The following is a 21,605-nucleotide window of genomic DNA, read 5'->3' on the forward strand; positions in this document are numbered from 1 at the left end:
GCAGGTCACATAGTATGGTGCATTAGGGCAATAGTCAACAGCCAAAGAAATGTATACATCTACAATATTCACTGTTACAATAGCAATCCTGATGAAGGGTCTCAGTTATAAGCGAATACCCATGTTATATAAGATACATTTCTTACAAGAGATTCTATGATGGTGCTGCATGGCATACCGCCATTCTTCATTTAATCTTTTTAGGGATCTAATGTCAAGTAATAACAGGTGTCTATGAACCCCCAAAAGGGCACATAAAAAAACCATGAAGGGTCCCATGGCAAAGCTGACAACTGGCATTACCAACACTAAGAGCTTCCAATGTACAGTGTGACGTATTTATATAGGGAGTTCTGTCCCTGTCTATATTCTGTGTTAGGACCCAACCAAGTGCCAGACTTCATATTTTCTGGACTAATGCGTTTCTGCACAGTCCTCAAGGGCACCTATGGTTTGCATTTAGAAACAACTATTTAATCTGATGTAGAACCAATCCAGTACAACCAGGCTCTACACAGGCCCTGTGTCTGGTCCATATGGGCTGCTACTCATTATATTTAATGGTATTGAATACAAAAAGTCATAGTTGCCCATATACATGGTAAACAATGAAGGGGTGCAGCGATCACGGCTGATAGTCAAGGGTCCTGTAAATCAGGTCCCAACCTTTCAAAAATAGATAGGCTGTTCCATAGATAAAGGGGATCTTTCACCACTTCTACCTATTCATAGCTTTGCATCCTTCAATAGCTGCCACTCTACAAACTCCAATGTAGTTAGGAATTTTTTTCGCTAGACCCCACTAATCAAGAACAATGGGCGATGTTATGTTCAACACTGACAGGTGGGCGGGCTCAGACTATCTGCTTCAGCATAGGATGGCCCACCTGACAATAGAGAGCCTAATAAGTATATTGATTCTGAATCTAACAGCTGCAATTGCTCAGGAATGGTGAGGACTAAAGAAAAAAATCCAACTGCATTGAAAAAGTGCAGTGGTAGCTTTTGAGGGGTGCACAGAATTGGAGTTGGTTCAAGACACTTAGCAATCAGTTAAGGAACCTGCATGCTGCTTTTAGGCCGCAGTACACACAGAAGCTGCTAGTTGATGGGCAGTGCAGGCAGCGCCGCTTCTATTCAGCACATCAGTCCCATCTTCTACATAGCGGTGGTTCTGGTGAACTGCTGAACCGCTCCTATTACTTGAATAAGAGTGGCACAACCACTAGCATCATTATCCCGTGGATAGGTCATCAGGACAAAAATTGGATTTGGGGCTGGAATCCCCTCTGTACAGTACATTGACCTAACTGCAACTTATTACTAAAGGCAGAACAAAAAGAATCATGCAGGCCATTAAGTAATATTACCTAATCGCTGCAAGTACACTGACCTTGTTGAGAATCCAAATGAGCAGAAGTAATTCAATGCCAGAGGCACCCTGCCAAATATCATTGTAAAGACCTAGAAGGGTCACAGTAAACAGGTAATGGCCCGGCCTTTGTTATATTTGAGGAACTAAAACCATTTAATATAATATTTAGTTGTTGAATTATTTAGACGCCTTCATGACAACCCATGAACAATGTGACATGTATGTTATACCTAACCTGGTATGATGACATCATGTATGGATGACATGAGTGTTCTACCTAACCTGGTATGATGACATCATACATGGATGACGTGAATGTTCTACCTTACCTGGTATGATGACATCACGCATGGATGACATGAATGTTCTACCTAACCTGGTATGATGACATCATGGATGGATGACATGAATGTTCTACCTTACCTGGTATGATGACATCACGCATGGATGACATGAATGTTCTACCTAACCTGGTATGATGACATCATGGATGGATGACATGAATGTTCTACCTTACCTGGTATGATGACATCACGCATGGATGACATGAATGTTCTACCTAACCTGGTATGATGACATCATGGATGGATGACATGAATGTTCTACCTAACCTGGTATGATGACATTACACATAAATGGCATGGATATTATTCTTCCTACCCTAGCTTGATGACATCATACATGGGTGATATGGATGTCCCATATGTTCTGGTGTGAAGAGTGGAGACATCAAGAAAGGAGGGGTACATAAGGAGCACCCTAAACCTGAACTGATTATAAGTCAAGTGGATCTGTCAAAATTGTTGGACTCCCCGGAGACTAAGGCCCATGTACTGAGGCATAACCAAAAGATGCTGCAGAAAACACCACGGCAGAGATGCGTATACTGCAGTTTTCCCCTTCAGGCTTTCTGTCCCTATTATTCCTATACAGACAATACCAGTGTTGTATACACATCCATACAATGTGTACATGGGATAAGCCAGAATCCCATCCACTTTTCAGGTAATGTACAACGCTGCGTTTTTTTGCCTCAGCGTTTCCATCATGGCTAAAACTGCGTTTTTGCAACCTGGGCCCCTGGCATGAAAGCAGATCTATTATTGCATTCACGGATCTGTTAAAACTGAAGCTAGTGTGAACAAAAGTATTATCACATTATATGTTTAGGGAAGAGTAGACACATCATTGATCTTTTGTCATTGATGTGAATGGCATCACAACAAAACCCAGGTGAGGATACAGGTGTGAAATCCACGCCTGAAATCTTACCAAATCCTCAACGTGTGAACATTGTGAAATATTATAGCTAGTCACAACTTTCTGCTCTCCATCCATATTGATTCACTGGTCTGTTGTCAATCCAGTTTCTCAAAGTAACAAAATAGTCTCTTGCTGGTACAATACAATAATTATAGAGACGCCTTGGGCCTTTCTTAGTTTTCTACACCAATGATCTAAGTACAGTATATGTCCCTGAATAACTGGTAGTAATGAGATAATCACCAGATCTTCACACCTTGTACTATATCAATGTCAGTCTCCGAACTGTAAGACTTTACAAATATATTTGCATAAAAAGATATTACAAAGTAAACGTGTCCAACCATAAATTAGCTCGGATTTGCTTAAATGGTAACTTTATACAAAAAGTTTGAAAAATAGAATTTATTAAATGAATTTATTTATTAAATGTAATATATTTTATCAGAGGAAAATGCTTCCCTCAGCTCCTTATCAGGATGTTTCCATGCCCCCACTGCAAAACTCAATTCTTTTTTATTTGTCTGAAGACAGACTGCAAAGTCACATGACTCAAATTACTCACGTCTCCAGAAGTCTATGGAGAGGGGGAAGAGTGAGCAGGGGCACAGAGAGTAACACAGGCTTAGGTTTCATTCACATCTGCGTTGGTATTCCGCATGAGGACCCCCCGAATGGAATACCAAATGCAACTGCAAGCGGTGTGCCAGGAAAAGCACACGGACCCCATGGACTACAATGGGGTCCGTGTATTTGCCGCCAGATCTCCACAGGGATCATGCGGACAGGAAAGTAGTTCACAATCTACCTTCCTGTCCGCATGATTCATGCAGGCAGCTCGCGGCCAGCACACGGACCCCATTATAGTCTATGGAATCCGTATGCTTTTACTGCACAGCGCTTGCAGTTGCATTCGGTATTCCGTTCAGGGGTCCCCATGTGGACTTCCCAAACGGAATACCGAACGCAGATGTGAATGAGGCCTAAGACTGATACTGGAACATATATGCATAGTAGTCAGTACTTCTCTGTGTATGTCCTGCATGGTCCTGGGGCTGGGTCTGAGTAACAGGGCGGAAGTTATGGAGCAGATTCTCCTCTACTTACTGTGTATAGTGTATGGCAGCTAGTCTACACTCATCAGCTTACATAAGTATGGAAACTACAGACACACTGTGCATTATTATTATCTGTCAGAACATGGCCATAAATCGTGCTATTTTTATATGCACAAACTGTACTATTCACTTATGTGAGGATTGTTTAAAAGTGTCACCTACCTCCAAATTTTTAGAGGACTGTAACATGGACAAAAATCTGCAAGCCCCCAACCCCTGTACCCTTTAGCCCCACACATTTTCAGTGTGTGCTCCCATACAGTATAATGCCCACCCTCTGTAGTATAATACTCTGCAGTATAATGTCCCTCTCATTATGGCCCGCACAGTACCATAACACCTTTATTGTAGACACCACACACATCCTTTAATCTGCTGCAGATTTACATTTTCAGATTAACAAATACAGACTTCTCTGTAGATTCATTGTGGATTTGTGGCAACACCTGTGGCAAAAAAAAAATCTATGTGCTTAAGTGGAAACGAGGTTGAGATAATACAAAGCAAGATCAGAACTACTAGATATAAATACTGTTACATGGTTGGAAGAAGAGCACCCCCTACTGGACAAAAGTGGTCTGAAATTTACTTTGTGCATCCCACATTGTCATATTGTACTACAGTAACGTAAAGGGCAGCAGTAAAACTTAAGGGTATGTTCACACAGCAGAATTTGTATTCTGCGTGTGAACATCCCGTCACGGCATTCTGCTCTAAACCACCCAAATGTCCTTATGGATTAAGGGTTTAGTCTCCCAAATAGCTCTCTTTCAATGCCATATGTGCCTGTGATAAAAATAAAATTTACAGGGGCAACATGGTGGCTCAGTGGTTAGCTTTGCAGCACAGGAGTCCTGGCTTCGAATCCTGCTGAGGACAACATCTGCAAGGAGTATGCATGGTCTCCCTGTGTTTGTGTGGATTTCCTCCCATACTCCAAAGACATATCGAAAGGGAAAAAGAAGATTGTGAGCCCTATACGGGGCTCACAATCTACATTAAAAAAATAAAATAAAATTTACACTTACCAGTTCCTGTACTCCTGGTGTCAGTGCAGTTCCTTAGTGACGCTGGCGTAGTACACCTTGGCTTCAATGAACATGCGCAGGACCTCGGTCGCCTACACTGTGAAGCCTCCCTGGCTTCCTAAGAATTGCACAGATGCAGGGAGTGCCAGAGAAGAGTCCGATCTGATATAAACTAAACGTTTTTTGGCTTACAGGAGCCAAGATGTGCCCGAAATGCACCAAAATTCTGGCTCAAAGTAAAACTGAGTAAAAGGTGGTATAAATGCAGACTAGACCGTCTAATGATAAACTGGAATTACCATCCAGCATTAGTCACTGTGGTAAACCTGGTGTATGATCAGGCTGCCTGTCTAATTATTAGTAAATTTGGCCCAATGTTTGTTATACGGTTAGACGACAGGCACACAATGACATCCATGTGCCCCCCTTCCCCTGTGCCTACACCGCCCCATTTACTGAGATTGGTGAGCATGGGCCAGACAGGAATAGGACTTGTCATGAGTTCTGCTCCTGGCTCACAGACCCATACAGGGAACTGTGAAAATACACAGTCGTGAAATGAATGGGTCAGTGTGCAAGCCATGAAAAACACAGCTAGCACACTAACAATGAACCCGGTTGTGTGCATGAGGCCTTACAGATAAAGCAAAAATAAATTAAAAAGCATAAAGTGTCTGTGTATTATGCAGTAAAGCCTAATATATAACTTACTTTATCATAAAGGCTTAAAGCACCATCTGGTGGTCATCGTCTGAACCATGTACAAAATGCCTTATTATCTGTGTTATAGTAGGGGTAGGCAACCTTCAACACTCCAGCTGTTGGGAAACTACATCACCCAGCATGAATACTCACTCTGCTGTTCTTGGATCTCTGTGAATGGAACACACTGGGAGTTGACGTTTTACAGCCAAAGATTGCTGACCCCTGGCATATCACCAATCCCATCAATAGAGTCTGCACTGGCATTCAAACTCAGTGAGATTTATAAAGACTGGCATACGCAATGCCAGTCTCAAACTAAGTCTGAAACAACAGACACCCGACTGACTCCATTATAGTCATTGAGGTCCATTGGGCTCCATGTGATGCTGTTATTTTAATGATCCACTTATTGATTGCTCTGGTTCTCTGACAGACCAGGACAAAGGATAGGTGATGACAATGTGAACTTGGCACAAGACTTTTAGGTAGTGAAAATTCTCTAATAAACAACAGTGAGCTTGCGACGTTCAGCCTGTGATACAGAAGGTTTGAGACCTGGCATAGGAGAGGCTGGTAAAAAAATTGAAATTGAAGGAGACATCTCCTTGGAACATCTTCTTAAAATATGGCACATTTCTTTCCAAAATACTACAGCCATTAACTTGATATAAGCAGAAGCGGAACAGTGCAACATCTGTAATCCTGTGCCATTGAGAATAGCAGTAATACTTGGGATAAGGATCTTTGGGGCCCCCTCATAATCCAGGGCCCGATAGTGACTACAACTACACCCCCTACAATTACACCCCTGGATATTAGGAATAGTAAGTAGTTGGCTCCACTTTGAATTGCTTTTAAAAAAAAACATATTTTGTGATAGTCTGTCACAAGATGTCTATTGTATCTGTGTATATGTGTACACCCAGTGGTTGTGTTGAGAATTGCAGCTTATCAAGTGTTTTTGTTAGACTGTTGTGAAATTGTGCTGAACTGGTTTTGTAAGAAACTAGATTCTTAACCCAAATTTGAGCTAAGATAAGGGCAGACACATCTGTATACAAAGAGTAGACACGGTGCTGGCTTACTATGATAGGTTACAATTTTGTATGTTACATAGGAAAGGTCTACCTGTGGCTGTGTGATTGCCGTTGGCCTCTGTGGGGAGGGTATTGGAGTTTTTGACAGAACGAGATTCATCTTGTTCACAACTAAATCAGCTATTTGTTGTCGATCCTCCACTTGGTGCTCACCGATCACCGGCATTGTACAGTCCATGACCTGCAATACAGAGTAAGTGGTTACCATGAGATGGTGATTCACAATAACAATATAGCACTATACCTATACAAATACAGCTGTCTATTAGGTACCTGCATTGGTTCCTATATTCTATCCACTTACTATACAACACTTCAGGTGTCTTCACACTATTAGATAGTTAGAAATGTTGAACTAAAACCTCCATGATCACAATTAGATTTACCTGTGGGCACAGTAGGCTCCATATTGCAACAACTGTTGATGCACTTTGACTGTAGACAAATTATGAGTAAGGGTCTATACCAGAGACACGTCAGCAAGTGCGGCAATGGTTTTTAATTGGTCTGTACAAAATAAAACTGAGACTAAGGCCCCATGTAGCGGCCGCAGCAAAAGAGCGCTGTGGGAAGTGCATGGCAGCAATGTATCACGTTTTTTTCCGCAGCACTTTTCACAGAAAGTCTGCAAAGGTTTCCTCTGTGGACTTTCTGCTTCCATTATATCTGTAGCGAAACCGCAGGCATTTCCGTAGGTATAATTGACATGCTGCGATTTCCAAAAAGGTGACACTGTATATTTTTCCACAAGGTGTAGATGGGATTTGGTTCTTCCTGCATTGTTCTCGCTGCGGTTACTATGTGGCGTTAATGCCATGTGGGGCCCCCCAGTCTGAAGAATAATCTGCTGAAGTGTTGGGCATTTCAATGGTGTTATTAAATGGTGTCATTTATAGGATATCCTGTGGACACTGAGAAACCTACCCAGCATACAAGACGATAGAAGTGGTACTGTATAGTATCTATATATTATCTATATATACAGGATAGGAGCAGATACTGAGAATTACACCCTACATACAGGAGAAGGGAAGTGGTACTGTGCAGTGTCCATATATAAAGAATACTCTAAGATACTGGGAATTACACCCTACACATGGCACTATATAAATACAATGTATTATCATTATTATTATTATTATTAATATTATTATTATTATTAGTAGTAGTAGTAGTACTAATAAATAATAATAATAATAATAATAATAATAAAAAAAAAAATAACAACAACAACAGATACTGTGAATTACACCCTACATACAGGAGAAGAGAAGTGGTACTGTGCAGTGTCCATATATAAAGAATACTCTAAGATACTGGGAATTACACCCTACACATGGCACTATATAAATACAATGTATTATTATTATTATTATTATTATTATTAGTAATAATAATAATAAATAATAATAATAATAATAATAACAACAACAACAACAAATACTGTGAATTACACCCTACATACAGGAGAAGAGAAGTGGTACTGTGTAGTGTCCATATATGCAGGATAAGGGCAGATACTGGGGATTATATGCAGTATCCATTACATATCACACACTTTCATATAACACATACACGCACAACACGTAAGGTGAGTCTGTCAGCTCCAATATGCAGAAATAACCTTCCTCAGGCATCTTCATCTGTCCTCAGTCTTGATATTGATGTGACTCGAGGAACTTTTGGTCATGTAATGATGTTTTGTTTCCACATAAACACATACCTCCCAACTTTTGAAGAACCGAAAGAGGGACAAAATGTGCGGCGCGCTAAGCGTGCAGCGGCAAATTTAGCCCCGCCCACTTTTGTGTTGACTCCGCCCACTCGTTAATTTTTCATGTGCCCGCACACAGTATAATCCTCCTGCAGTCACCCGTAAATTATATGTCCCCCCTCTATCTCTCCGCCAGTTTCATATACACCCTTCATCTGCCCCCAGTTTCATGTCCCTCTTCCATCTCTGCCCCCAGATTCATGTCCCCACATCTCTGCCCCCAGATTCATGTCCCACATCTCTGCCCTCAGATTCATGTCCCTCCATCTCTGCCCCCAGATTCATGTCCCCCATCTCTGCCCTCAGATTCATGTCCCTCTTCCATCTCTGCCCCCAGATTCATGTCCCCACATCTCTGCCCCCAGATTCATGTCCCACATCTCTGCCCCCAGATTCATGTCCCCACATCTCTGCCCCCAGATTCATGTCCCCACATCTCTGCCCCCAGATTCATGTCCCACATCTCTGCCCCCAGATTCATGTCCTCTCCATCTCTGCCCCCAGTGTCATGCCGTCCTCTCCATCTCTGCCCCCAGTGTCATGCCATCCTCTCCTTCATCTGCTCCCAGATTCACGTTCCACCTCCACATTAAACTTACCTTCTCCTCCGCTCCCTCGCCGCTCTCTGCCCGCCTCTCTCACTGACACATATGCGGCTGAAGCAAGGAGCTGACACAGGTCAGCTCCTCGCTTCGCCGCTGCCCGCCTCTCTCCCTGACACATGCGGCTGAAGCTGCTCGCGTGCTCGCTTCGCCGCTGCGTCTCTCTCTCGCTGACACATGCGGCTGAAGCGAGGAGCTGACCTGTGTCAGCTCCTCGCTTCGCCGCTGCCCCCGGCTCCTGGCTTGTACATCGCGTCTACAAGCCAGGAGCCGGCGGCAGCAGCGAAGCGAGGAGCTGACACATGTCAGCTCCTCGCTTCAGCCGCATGTGTCAGCGAGAGAGAGACGCAGCGGCGAAGCGAGCACGCGAGCAGCTTCAGCCGCATGTGTCAGCTCCTTGCTTCAGCCGCATATGTGTTCAACTCAGATCTGCGTCCTCTGGACGCAGATCTGAGTTGAGATCGGGACATACCTCCCTCCAACCGGGACCGCGGGACATGTCACCCAAATCGTGACTGTCCCGCGGAAATTGGGACGGTTGGGAGGTATGTGCAAGGTCTGGAGGCTACATTACTGTCCCCTGCATTCCTTGTAGAGCCCTGTCTGGGGCTCCTGTAATGGATGTTGAGGCCCTGACTGCACCCGGCGGTGGTGCTATAGGTAAATTAACCCTTTATCAGGTCCTGACAGCAGAGCTCTGGCAGAGGTCTAATACACTGACTGTCAGTGTGTATGCAGATGTAGCGCCCCACAGAGTGGGTCACTACAAATGTCATCTTATGTGATCTATACTGTGTACTGTGAAGGTATAGTGAGATCCAGTCAACCTGTTAGCATACACAAAGTTCCACAGCCATTATCTCTTTAAGAAAAGGGGTGGAGCTACAGACTGGAAGAGGGTCTCTCTTTTTTTCAGTTCCAGTTCAGAGTGTGTAGGAGAGAGGAGCAGGTGTGTTGAGGTGCAGGGTATGCTGCAGCCTCATGGTGTGATAGCACAGGAGGCCGGAGACCTGCAGAGGTGAGATGAGACCTCACAGGCACGGAGCTGCAGTTATAGGACCATCAATTCCTAACTTGTGTGAGAAACACTTAGAAAATTGAGAGACTCACTGGACTGAGGCCTAGTGAATGCAGGATTCCTGGAGGCTCAGTAACATACAGAGTTGGGGGTGAGTGTCTGCATCCACCATCCCAAAGAACTCGCGTTACCTGCTGTCCAGAAGGGGGATCTACCCGGTTGTAATTAACCTTTGAGCTCCTGGAACCCAGGACCAGAGGAAATCTATTAGAGAGTTTGAGCAGCAATGGAAGGCTGAATCATACTAGTGGTAAAAGGGAAGACTGGCATCTCACTATACTGGAGCAAGGTGACTCCTCCTGTAACATCTGTTATCTCCTGCTGACTACAGAAGTAAACTGTAAGTGTTTGGTTAACCCCTGTCTGGACTGTATTCTTTCATCGATCCTCTGTTACTCCTCCTGGAAATCATCCCTTCCTCACCTATATCATCTGGCCCTGGGACCTGCCCTGGTTGGGGAGGGTATAACATCTGGCACTGCATCACCACCTATTCCCAGAGGCCCTATCTACAGTGCCCGGCTTCACCTCAAGCCGAAACCCCAACTGGCGTCACGACAAACTTTTATTTTTCTTTATTTTTCTTTAATCCATTTTTTGCTTAAAACTCCCCTTTTTCAAGGCGCTGCCGCCCCTGGTGTCGGGCCTGCTCGCACCGTGAATCTACATAGGCTGAGCCGGGGCGACTCACCCTTTTTGGCGTCACGAACAGGATAGCGAAAGTGCGCAAAACTTTTATTTTTGTTCAAAAAGACTGTTGCATTTTTCAAAATTTTCCCTGCTTTCCACAATAGCAATGAACAGCAATTGCATGATTCAAGTTACACTGAACTGCAGGGTTGGTTTCTCTTCCTTGCAAGCCACACTGAGTGCAGAACATGTGACATGCCTGTGCAAGGAGCAGTGAAAGATACAGATTGCATCATCCTCAACTGCAGTGATAAATCCATCCATCCATCCGGATCAACGCCTTACAGTATCAAGTCCGGTGAGTGTGGCCTTGCTGGGGTTAACAAGGGGGGGTGATGTATCAAGCAAGTGGATCCTCATCCCCAGGCCCCTCTGAATCCCCCATAGACTCTAACCGTGGTCACAACCAAGTAACTATGGCACCTATATTACCGTTAACAATGCCGTACATTCCAGGTGCATCCTGGCTGCCCCAGTATACAGGCGAGTCCCATAGCCTCAGAGACTTTAAAGAAAAGCTGAGTAGCCTGTTTGACCTATACCCTATGACAGAGGAGCAAAAGGTTGGAATATTAATAAGTCAACTTGGTGGTGCAGCACAAAGGGAAGTTAAATCCTGGCCATTGAATGATAAAAGATCTGTAAAGGACATTTTTACCAAACTCAGGATCACCTTTGACACCCGCACCACATCAGAGATAAAGATGCGGTTTTTCAGCTGTAAGCAAAAACCGCAGGACACTGTGAGAGATTTTGCCCTTAATCTGCAAGAAGCCTTGTGGGTTATTAAACAAGTAGATCCAGATAGTATTCAGGATGAGGACAGGATGCTAAACGAACAGTTTGTAGAAGGCCTATTGTCAGAATCCGGTAAGGCCCAACTGCGCATGATGGCCCTGCAGAATCCTGATATGAGCTTTATTGAATTCAAGGACAGATCCATCCGTATCCTGAGGGAACCTGTCTATCCATGCGGACAGACGGAGGAGCAACAAGTTGCTCTCCACAGGCAAACACCTGTGAGCCCTGCAAATGCTGCACCTTTTCCATCTACTGTACAGTGTGCACAGATCCAATCTGATGATGCTGCAGAGCTGCGGTTACAAATGACTGAGCTAACTAAACATGTAGCTGCATTAACCAAAACTGTTCAAGATCTCCAAGTTTCTTCTCCAGCAAAGATCCAGCTTGCTTCCAGCCCAGAGGATCTACCTTGGAGACGTTCAAGAAGAACATTGTTTCCTCAACAGCGACTGACGCGCAACGGCAGGAGGACCACTGACAAGTTTGACCCCTCTGGCCGACCCATCTGCAGACGGTGTGATAAGGTTGGTCATGTTGAGAGAGAGTGTCCTTTAAATGGGCAACTCCTGGAGTAGAGGACCAACCTTCAGGAGTAAGACGATTTGGTCCAACTAGCTGGAAAAGCAGGTATGTAGGTGGACGTCCTATAATTCCAGTTACAATTGATGGTGTCCCTTTCACAGCGCTACTGGACACTGGTTCACAGGTAACCACTATTCCTCAGACTTTGTTTCGCAGGTACTGGACTGATGCTGATATTACCCAACATCCAAATGGGGACTTAGTACTAATTGCTAGTAATGGTCAGCCCCTGGCCCAGGTGGGATATAAAGAGGTCACCCTGAGAGTAGGTGGCACGGATCTTAAATCCCAAGGTCTAATAATTGTTGATGTGGATGAAGGGGAATTTGCTAATGTGTTAACATTGGGGACTAATGTGTTGGAGAATTGTCTAGATGAGGTAATTGCCATCTTACAGGACGCATTGAGATCTACCCCCTACCAAGAAAGATATGCTCTGAATAAGGAGATTAAAGCCCTTGTCCAGCGTCAACAAGTGGAGTTAGCAGGTGGAGAGATTGGCAGTGTGAGGGTAAGTGACCCCAATTCCATCATGCTTCCCCCCAGGAGTGAAATCATTGTCTGGTGCAGAGCAGCAATAGGCATCAAAGGGCAAGACTACCAGGCCCTGATGGAACCTGTCTATTCTGACTGTAGACCCACTGTTATGATAGCTAGAGGGATAGTTAATGTGAAGAAGGGCAGAGTACCAGTGCGCATATTGAACTGTGGGGAGGAGGAGGCTTGCTTACCCAGGTATGCCACAGTAGCTAAACTGTTCACTGTCAGTAACAATGACATCCAGCCAACAGAGCCCTTGGCTTCCTCTGATCAGACAGATGTTAATGATTCCCCAAAACAGTTAGAGGACTGGTGTCAAGCAATACACATTGGCACTGACAGCACTCCTCAATACCAAAGGAATGGGGTTGTGCGGTTAGCACAAGAGTATGCAAGGGTATTCAGTAAGACTCCCTTGGACTTTGGGCAGGTGAAGGTAATACAACATACCATCCCCACAGGAGACCATCCACCAATTAAAGAAAGGTATAGGCCCATTCCACCCGCACATTATCAGTGTACTAAGGACATGATTAAGGACATGAAGAGTGCTGGGGTAATCAGGGAAAGCCATAGCCCCTGGGCAGCACCCTTAGTGTTAGTTCGCAAGAAAGATGGGACAATGCGCATGTGTGTGGATTATAGAAAAATTAATAATATCACGCACAAGGATGCTTACCCTTTGCCGCGCATAGAGGAGTCACTAGCAGCGCTCAGGACGGCTAAGTACTTTTCTACCCTGGACCTAACCAGCGGGTATTGGCAGGTTCCTGTAGCAGAGGCTGATAAGGAGAAGACTGCCTTTACGACTCCCATGGGTCTTTACGAATTTAATGTCATGCCCTTCGGCCTATGCAATGCGCCAGGAACCTTTCAAAGGCTGATGGAGTGCTGCCTAGGACACAAGAATTTTGAGACAGTCTTATTGTACCTAGACGATGTGATTGTTTATTCCGGAACATATGAGGATCACTTGCAACACCTGGCTGAAGTCTTTGAGGCCTTGTCCAACTTTGGCCTGAAGGTCAAGCCTTCCAAATGCCACCTCCTGAAACCAAAGGTACAGTACCTAGGCCATGTGGTCAGTGCAGAAGGAGTTGCCCCAGACCCAGACAAGGTGACTGTGATCAAGGACTGTAAAGCTCCAACTACCATCAGAGAGATCCGCCAATTTCTAGGGTTAGTTGGCTACTACAGACGATTTATCAAGGACTTCACTACCCTAGCAGCCCCTTTGCAGGATCTCCTTGTCGGCCAATCCAACAAGTCTAAAGGCAAGAGCCCACCAGTGGAGTGGAACCCCCAATTGGAAGACTCTTTCCAGAAGCTAAAGCAAGCCCTCACTGGAGAAGAGATCCTAGCCTATCCTGACTACAGTCAGCCCTTCATCCTGTACACAGATGCAAGCAACAATGGACTTGGAGCTGTCCTCTCCCAAGAACAGCAAGGCAAAGAGAAAGTCATTGCTTATGCAAGTAGGAAGCTTCGTCCTTCTGAGAGGAATCCAGTCAACTATAGCTCCTTCAAGTTGGAACTTCTAGCAATAGTATGGGCAGTGACAGAGAGGTTCAAGCATTACCTGGCTTCTTCAAGATTCACAATCTACACCGATAACAATCCCTTGACACACCTGGACACTGCTAAGCTTGGAGCTCTGGAGCAGAGATGGCTTGCCCGCCTATCCAATTTTGAATTTGTCATCAAGTACCGAGCTGGCAAGAAGAACCTGAATGCAGATGCCTTGTCCCGCATGCCCAACCCTCCTGATCCAGAGGAATCTGATGACTTAGAGGAGGTAGAAATGCCAGCCTTCTACAACAATCGAATGGTCCATAACTCTGGCTGTATGACTGGAAGAAGTCTAGCAACTCAAGAGATCTCCCTGAATCCATTACCTCATCATGGCTGGGCCGAAACACAAGAGAGTGATCCAGCTGTGCACCTTGTCAAAGAACTTCTTGGAGTAGAAAACACCTCTTTACCTGTGGATGCACCACCAGAAGCTCAACAGCTCTGGAAAGAGAGGAAGAAGCTCTTTGTTTTTGAAGGGAAGTTGGTTCGAAGAGCTATCAATCCAAGAACCCATGAACTACTTTGGCAGATCGTAGTACCCCAAAAGGACATACCTATGGTGCTAGGAGCTTATCACAACCAAGCAGGACACTTCGGGTGGAAAAAACTAGAAGTGGTGATCCGAGACCGTTTCTTCTGGACGGGTATGAGAAAATCCATTGAGCAGTGGTGCAGAGAATGTGGTACGTGCAATCTCAGGAGAAAAGACACTACTACTCAAAAGGCCCCCCTGCAACCTATCCAGACAAAGCAACCCTTGGAGATAGTGGCCTTAGACCACGTGCAGCTGACTCCCAGTAGATCGGGATACACCTATGCCCTTACCATTGTGGATCATTACTCCCGCTTCCTGGTCGTTGTTCCAGTTAAAGACCAGACTGCAAAAACAGCTGCAAAAGCATTCCAAGAGCATTTCTGTCGGCCCCATGGTTATCCTGACCAAGTCTTGACTGACAGAGGTCCAGCATTTGAAGCGGAGGTATTCAAAGAGTTCTGCTTCCTCTATGGATGTAAGAAGATCAGAACAACCCCATACCACCCTCAAGGGAACGGACTTTGTGAGAAAATGAATCACCTGGTCATCAGTTTGTTGCAGACCTTGCCTTTGGAAGAGAGAAACCAATGGCCTGAAAAATTGCCTGACTTAATTGAAATGTACAACCATGTCCCGACTAGCTCCACAGGGTATTCTCCAGCATACCTAATGCGTGCCAGACCAGGTAAACTTCCTATTGACTTGGAGATGGGAGTCCTAAATCCTGAGGAAGTGCCCAACTCACCTCATCTTGATTGGATTGCTGAAAGACAGTTGCAGTATACAAAGGTTCAGCAGTGTGTAGAGCAAAGCCTTGACCAAGCTAGGCAAAGACAAGAGAAAAGCTACAACCAACATGCCCCAGCTTCCCCTTTACCAGTTGGTGAGCAAGTATTGAAAAGAAAGAGAAGGCACCACAAACTAGATGATCAATGGGAATCTGAACCCTATACTGTCCAACCATCTAATAGCGATAACAGCAAAGTATGTAAGATTTCCAAAGATGGCGGAAAGACTTGTATAACTGTATCCAGAGACAATCTGAAACTATGTCCGTCTCAATTACGTGAGGAAGCAGGAAGCAAAGTGGAAGAAAATCCTCAACAATCAGGAAAATCTGAGACAGAAGTTCAGACCATACTTGGGCCGTTTCCTAGTTCTTGGCCGCAAATTGAAGGTGCTTTAGTAGTACCAGTAATGCTGTTCCCACAAACATCCTCTCAGGAGATAACGGATTCTCAAGAACAGCCAATCCCAGTTCCTGATGATGTACCAGCGCAAATTCCAGTAAGCCCGATTCCTAGTGAAAGTATGTCTACCGTTTCCCTGGTGACTCCAGTAAGTAGGAGAAGACTGCCAGGAATCCCATTTCTGTGTAGATCTCAGCGCAATACACAGGGACAACTCCCCATACGTTACAGGGACAGTCAGTAAAGGTGTACTAACCCAATGTGTTTACAGATAGTTGAGTTGTATTTGTATATGTTCAATTCAGTTTATGCGACGTTAAAGGTTTAATTACAGTGCAGTCAGACATACGACCTGTGCATTACTACTTACTCTCCTGAGCATGGCATTACCAAGAGAGAATGGACTAAAGGAACTGTGCCAGTGTTTAACATGTTTAGTTTTTCAGGGTTCCTGCCACAATAACTTTCTTGTGGTACTGAAACTTTTAAAACTTCCATTTGCCTACCAACCTCTTCAAGTGCATGGAATGCAATTTATGCAGGTGCACCAACGCTCCCGGGGGTTGGGGGATGTTTCAAATATGGCGGCCTGTCGGATAGGAGCCATCAAAACAGCCTGTGCAGTGAAGAATTTTGAATGTTCCAAAATACTCCGCAGCTGCACTCGGAGTTAAGGAGGTGGACTAAGCGGTTTGGGGCTGTAATCCGCAAAGAAAGCAACCGTGAATGTTGCTGGGTTGTACGGAATACACAACCAGAGACTTTAATGGGTTACAGAAATTGTGTTCACTTGAACGTTTTTGTGAAAGTTTAAAATGATCTTAAGTAAGTTGCACTTTTCTCCTTAGGGAATTTACTTACATATGAAGTTTACACTTGTATGTAATGTCCTTCAAACACTATGATGTTCGTGTTACTGTCTACTAACCCTCTTCTTAGTTCACCGGAAGGGTAGCCCGGGACGTGCTACTTTTAACAAGGGGGGAATGTAGCGCCCCACAGAGTGGGTCACTACAAATGTCATCTTATGTGATCTATACTGTGTACTGTGAAGGTATAGTGAGATCCAGTCAACCTGTTAGCATACACAAAGTTCCACAGCCATTATCTCTTTAAGAAAAGGGGTGGAGCTACAGACTGGAAGAGGGTCTCTCTTTTTTTCAGTTCCAGTTCAGAGTGTGTAGGAGAGAGGAGCAGGTGTGTTGAGGTGCAGGGTATGCTGCAGCCTCATGGTGTGATAGCACAGGAGGCCGGAGACCTGCAGAGGTGAGATGAGACCTCACAGGCACGGAGCTGCAGTTATAGGACCATCAATTCCTAACTTGTGTGAGAAACACTTAGAAAATTGAGAGACTCACTGGACTGAGGCCTAGTGAATGCAGGATTCCTGGAGGCTCAGTAACATACAGAGTTGGGGGTGAGTGTCTGCATCCAGCATCCCAAAGAACTCGCGTTACCTGCTGTCCAGAAGGGGGATCTACCCGGTTGTAATTAACCTTTGAGCTCCTGGAACCCAGGACCAGAGGAAATCTATTAGAGAGTTTGAGCAGCAATGGAAGGCTGAATCATACTAGTGGTAAAAGGGAAGACTGGCATCTCACTATACTGGAGCAAGGTGAATCCTCCTGTAACATCTGTTATCTCCTGCTGACTACAGAAGTAAACTGTAAGTGTTTGGTTAACCCCTGTCTGGACTGTATTCTTTCATCGATCCTCTGTTACTCCTCCTGGAAATCATCCCTTCCTCACCTATATCATCTGGCCCTGGGACCTGCCCTGGTTGGGGAGGGTATAACATCTGGCACTGCATCACCACCTATTCCCAGAGGCCCTATCTACAGTGCCCGGCTTCACCTCAAGCCGAAACCCCAACTGGCGTCACGACAAACTTTTATTTTTCTTTATTTTTCTTTAATCCATTTTTTGCTTAAAACTCCCCTTTTTCAAGGCGCTGCCGCCCCTGGTGTCGGGCCTGCTCGCACCGTGAATCTACATAGGCTGAGCCGGGGCGACTCACAGACACCCACAATACACCGCAAAATATTAGTATTGTCATATATTAGATCAACGATTGTACAGTCACATAGTTTACTCCCAATAAAACTGTAATGTACACAATTTAAAAACAGCAAAATAAAACCTAAGAATTTAATTTCTAAGAATGCTTTAGGATATAAAAATGATTTTAATGTCTTAAAAAAAATGTGAAGAAACCAGACCAAAATATATTTTTTTTGGTCACCTCAACTAACCATTTTTCTCTTTAGTAAATAGTGACAAAAACAATGGATTATATTACACTAGCAAAACATTAATAAAGTGACTGACATGATGAATGCCATTGAAAAAAAAAGCGAAAAAATGCCAGATCAGCTGTTCAGAGACAGTGTAGCTCCAGAATTCTGCTAGTTTTGTGGTTGCACATTTTCCTTCAGGACACTGTGAAAACATGTAGGGGAAAACATGGAGACCAGTTACAGACTATTCACCTCCATTATCAGCTGTATCTCCATTGTTTTTGGGGAATATGAAGAGTTTCCTGCCCAAAGATCAATTCTGCTGTCCCACCAGCAGATGGCAGGATGCAGTCCAATATGCAGCACAATAAGTACCTCTAGTACAGTGTTTCTCTTTCTTTTTTTTTTCTGTTTTTAAAATGTAGATTGTGATCCCCACATAGAGCTCACAATGTACATTTTTCCCTATCAGTATGTCTTTTTTGGAATATGGGAAGAAACAAGAAGAAACAAGAAGAAACTTGTTAAAAATCATCAGATTCACCCTTTACATTGGATTAGTTTTAAAATTTAAATTTTAATGTTTATTTAAATTTGAATAAAAGTTCTTCTAAATGTCATTCTCATTCAAGTTGAGTTTTATTGTTCTCATTAGAACAGTCTCATTTAAAATGTAAGTTTGAACAGGATAAGACTCATATGGCCACTATCATTAAATTAATTTTAAATATGATTTTTATTGAAAAGAAGAAAACTTTTACAATATAAAAGAAAGAACAATTACAAACATAAGAAAAACCGGCAGAGGTCCAATCAGTAGAGCAGGAATTGCAAATTGGAACTTCGGGTTACAACCTAAATACAAGGATGGCAGGACGAAGAGAGATAGAAGTTCCGAAAGAGAATGAAGAAGGGAACACAACCAGAGAGGTACAGGAAGGGAATAGTGAAAAGAAAGAGTAGGAGAGACGAGATAGAGACAGAAGAGAACGAGAAAACCAAACAATAACATAAACAACATAAACAACATACCTGAATACCATACTGAAGAAACACAAAGTGCAGCCAAAAAAGAAAATAAAGCCACCTGGGGTAACGGCACAGTAGATAGATAGTGATCAAGGGGTCCCCATGGGAGCAGCCTGAGGCCGAAGAGAAAGAGCTCCCTTATTAGACTCCACATACGAGATCCAAAGGGACCACTGGGATCGAATCTTGGCGTAAGTATGGTTTTTGTTGGACAACAGACGTTCCAAGGTGCATGCTAGGTTCACATGGTGGAATAATTCAGCCACGGTTAAACAAAGAGCGGACTTCCACTGACGAGCGATCATGGCCCGAGCTGCGAGCACGATCTGCCCCAGAACGACCTGCATCTCTGAGGGAAAACTATCAACATCTAAGAAGCAAAGGGCGAGACCAGGAGAAGGACTGATATCAAAACCAGCTATGGCGGACATGAACTGAAATACTGCTATCCAGAAGGCTCGAACCGGAGGGCAGTCCCACCACAAATGCAAGAAGGAACCTACTTGACCGCACCCCCTCCAGCAGAGTCTGGAGCACGAAGAATCAATGTGCGCCATTTGGGTTGGGGTCCTATACCACCGCAGCATAATTTTCAAGGCCGTTTCCCAATGGGACGCCCCCTTAGATACACGTTTAACAAACCCAGCTGCAGTATACCAGTCCGACAGAGGGATGGTTCTGGCAAGATCCGCTTCCCAACGGAGCAGGTGAAGAGGCTTGACCCGCTCCGGAGGGACAGAGAAAAAGCCATAAAACACAGATAACCCACCTCTAACCGGCGAGGACCTATTCCACAGTTTTAAGGCTAGCCTGGGAAAGGTCAATCTAGAGGGCTCGTAGGATTGAAAAAAATGACGCAACTGAAAATATTTAAAGAAGTCCGTGTTAGGGAGATGAAACTCTTCCTGTAACATAGAGAACGACTTAAACCCGTCATCAGAGTACAGATGGGCCACTCTATAGAGATCCCTAGAGACCCATCCACGGAGTTGCAGTTGAGGAAGAAAAGAGGTCAAATATAATAGGGGTAACTTCGACAAAGGGACCAGGTCTTCCCTGGAGATATAGGACAAAAAGTAGCGCCAAGCAGTCACCGAGGCCCTAATACTCAGCAAGGGAGGGGAAGTAATGGGGGGGCTCGAATCCTTAGGACGTAAAATACTTATAAGTGGGGCATCTAGAAGGCTTTCCTCAATTTCGGCCCAACGCCATTTAGAAGTCTCATCTCACCCAACCTTAAGTTGATCAAGGATAGACGCCATATAATATTTTCTAACATCTGGGACACCCGCACCCCCATGGGACCACGGACGCGTCATCACTTTAAGTCGGACCCTGGACCTCTTACCCTCCCAGATATATTGAGAAAGAATAGACTGTAGCTTAGTAAAATATGAGTCAGGGAGGGGGATGGCAACTGTGCGGAACATATACAAAATTAGAGGTAACACCATCATTTTGACAATGGCGATTCTGCTAGCCCAAGACAACATCGGTTGTGAGAAGGAGGCAGGGAGAGAAGTAATCTTGGTCAGAAGGGGGATATAATTGGCAGAGAACAGATCCGAACTAGGGGCCGTTAGGTAGATGCCCAGGTAAGCTATATGGGAATCGTTCCATTGGTAGGGGAATTGAACACTAAGGTCCCGTCTCAGCGAGGGAGAGATGATAACAGGCAAGATCTGTGATTTAGAGGAATTTACTTTATAATAAGAAACTTTACCAAATCCCTTCAGGACCTCCGTAGCAGCACTCAAAGAGGGACCGGGGGAAGTCAGGGCCAGTATGACATCATCAGCATATAAGCCAATTTTATGTTGCTGGCGACCCACAGTAATACCCTCAATATTTTCCGCCGTCCGAATGGACTCCGCCAGGGGTTCCATCACCAGCGCAAAGATAATAGGGGAAAGAGGACAACCCTGGCGGGTACCATTCGAGATCCGAAAAGGCTCAGACAGGAAGCCCGATGAGAGCACACGAGCCGACGGGTGGGAGTACAGGGCTAGAATAGCAGATTTAAAGACGGGCCCCATACCAAACTTATCCAAAAGGCTGTCTAAGTAATCCCAGTGGACAATATCAAAAGCCTTCTCAGCATCCAAAGCCAGAAGCAAGGAAGGCATGCCATCTCTTTCGGCTTTCTGGACAAGGTCTATGAACCTCCGTGTGCCGTCTGGAGCCTGCCTACCAAATACAAAACCTACCTGGTCAGGGATAACTAACTGGGGGAGAAGGAGGAGCAACCGCTCAGCAAGGATTTTAGCGTACAATTTGATATCTGTGTTCAGAAGGGAAATAGGTCTAAAATTAGCCGGGGCAGTGGGGGATTTGCCGGGTTTAGGGATGGTCACTATAGTGGCCGACAACATTTCTTCCGGGAAGC

General features: G+C 44.6%; 1 protein-coding gene across 1 annotated transcript in view; it reads right to left on the minus strand.

The window, feature by feature from the left end:
• Positions 1-21,605, minus strand: part of SYN2 (synapsin II) — a 208,267-nt gene that overhangs the window by 18,950 nt on the left and 167,712 nt on the right. The window contains exon 10 of the mRNA XM_075286943.1: positions 6,618-6,767. Coding sequence (XP_075143044.1) covers positions 6,618-6,767 — 150 coding nt within the window. The remainder of the gene's footprint in view (positions 1-6,617; positions 6,768-21,605) is intronic.

Source organism: Leptodactylus fuscus, chromosome 9 (genome assembly GCF_031893055.1).
Source record: "Leptodactylus fuscus isolate aLepFus1 chromosome 9, aLepFus1.hap2, whole genome shotgun sequence".
Lineage (NCBI taxonomy): Eukaryota > Metazoa > Chordata > Amphibia > Anura > Leptodactylidae > Leptodactylus > Leptodactylus fuscus.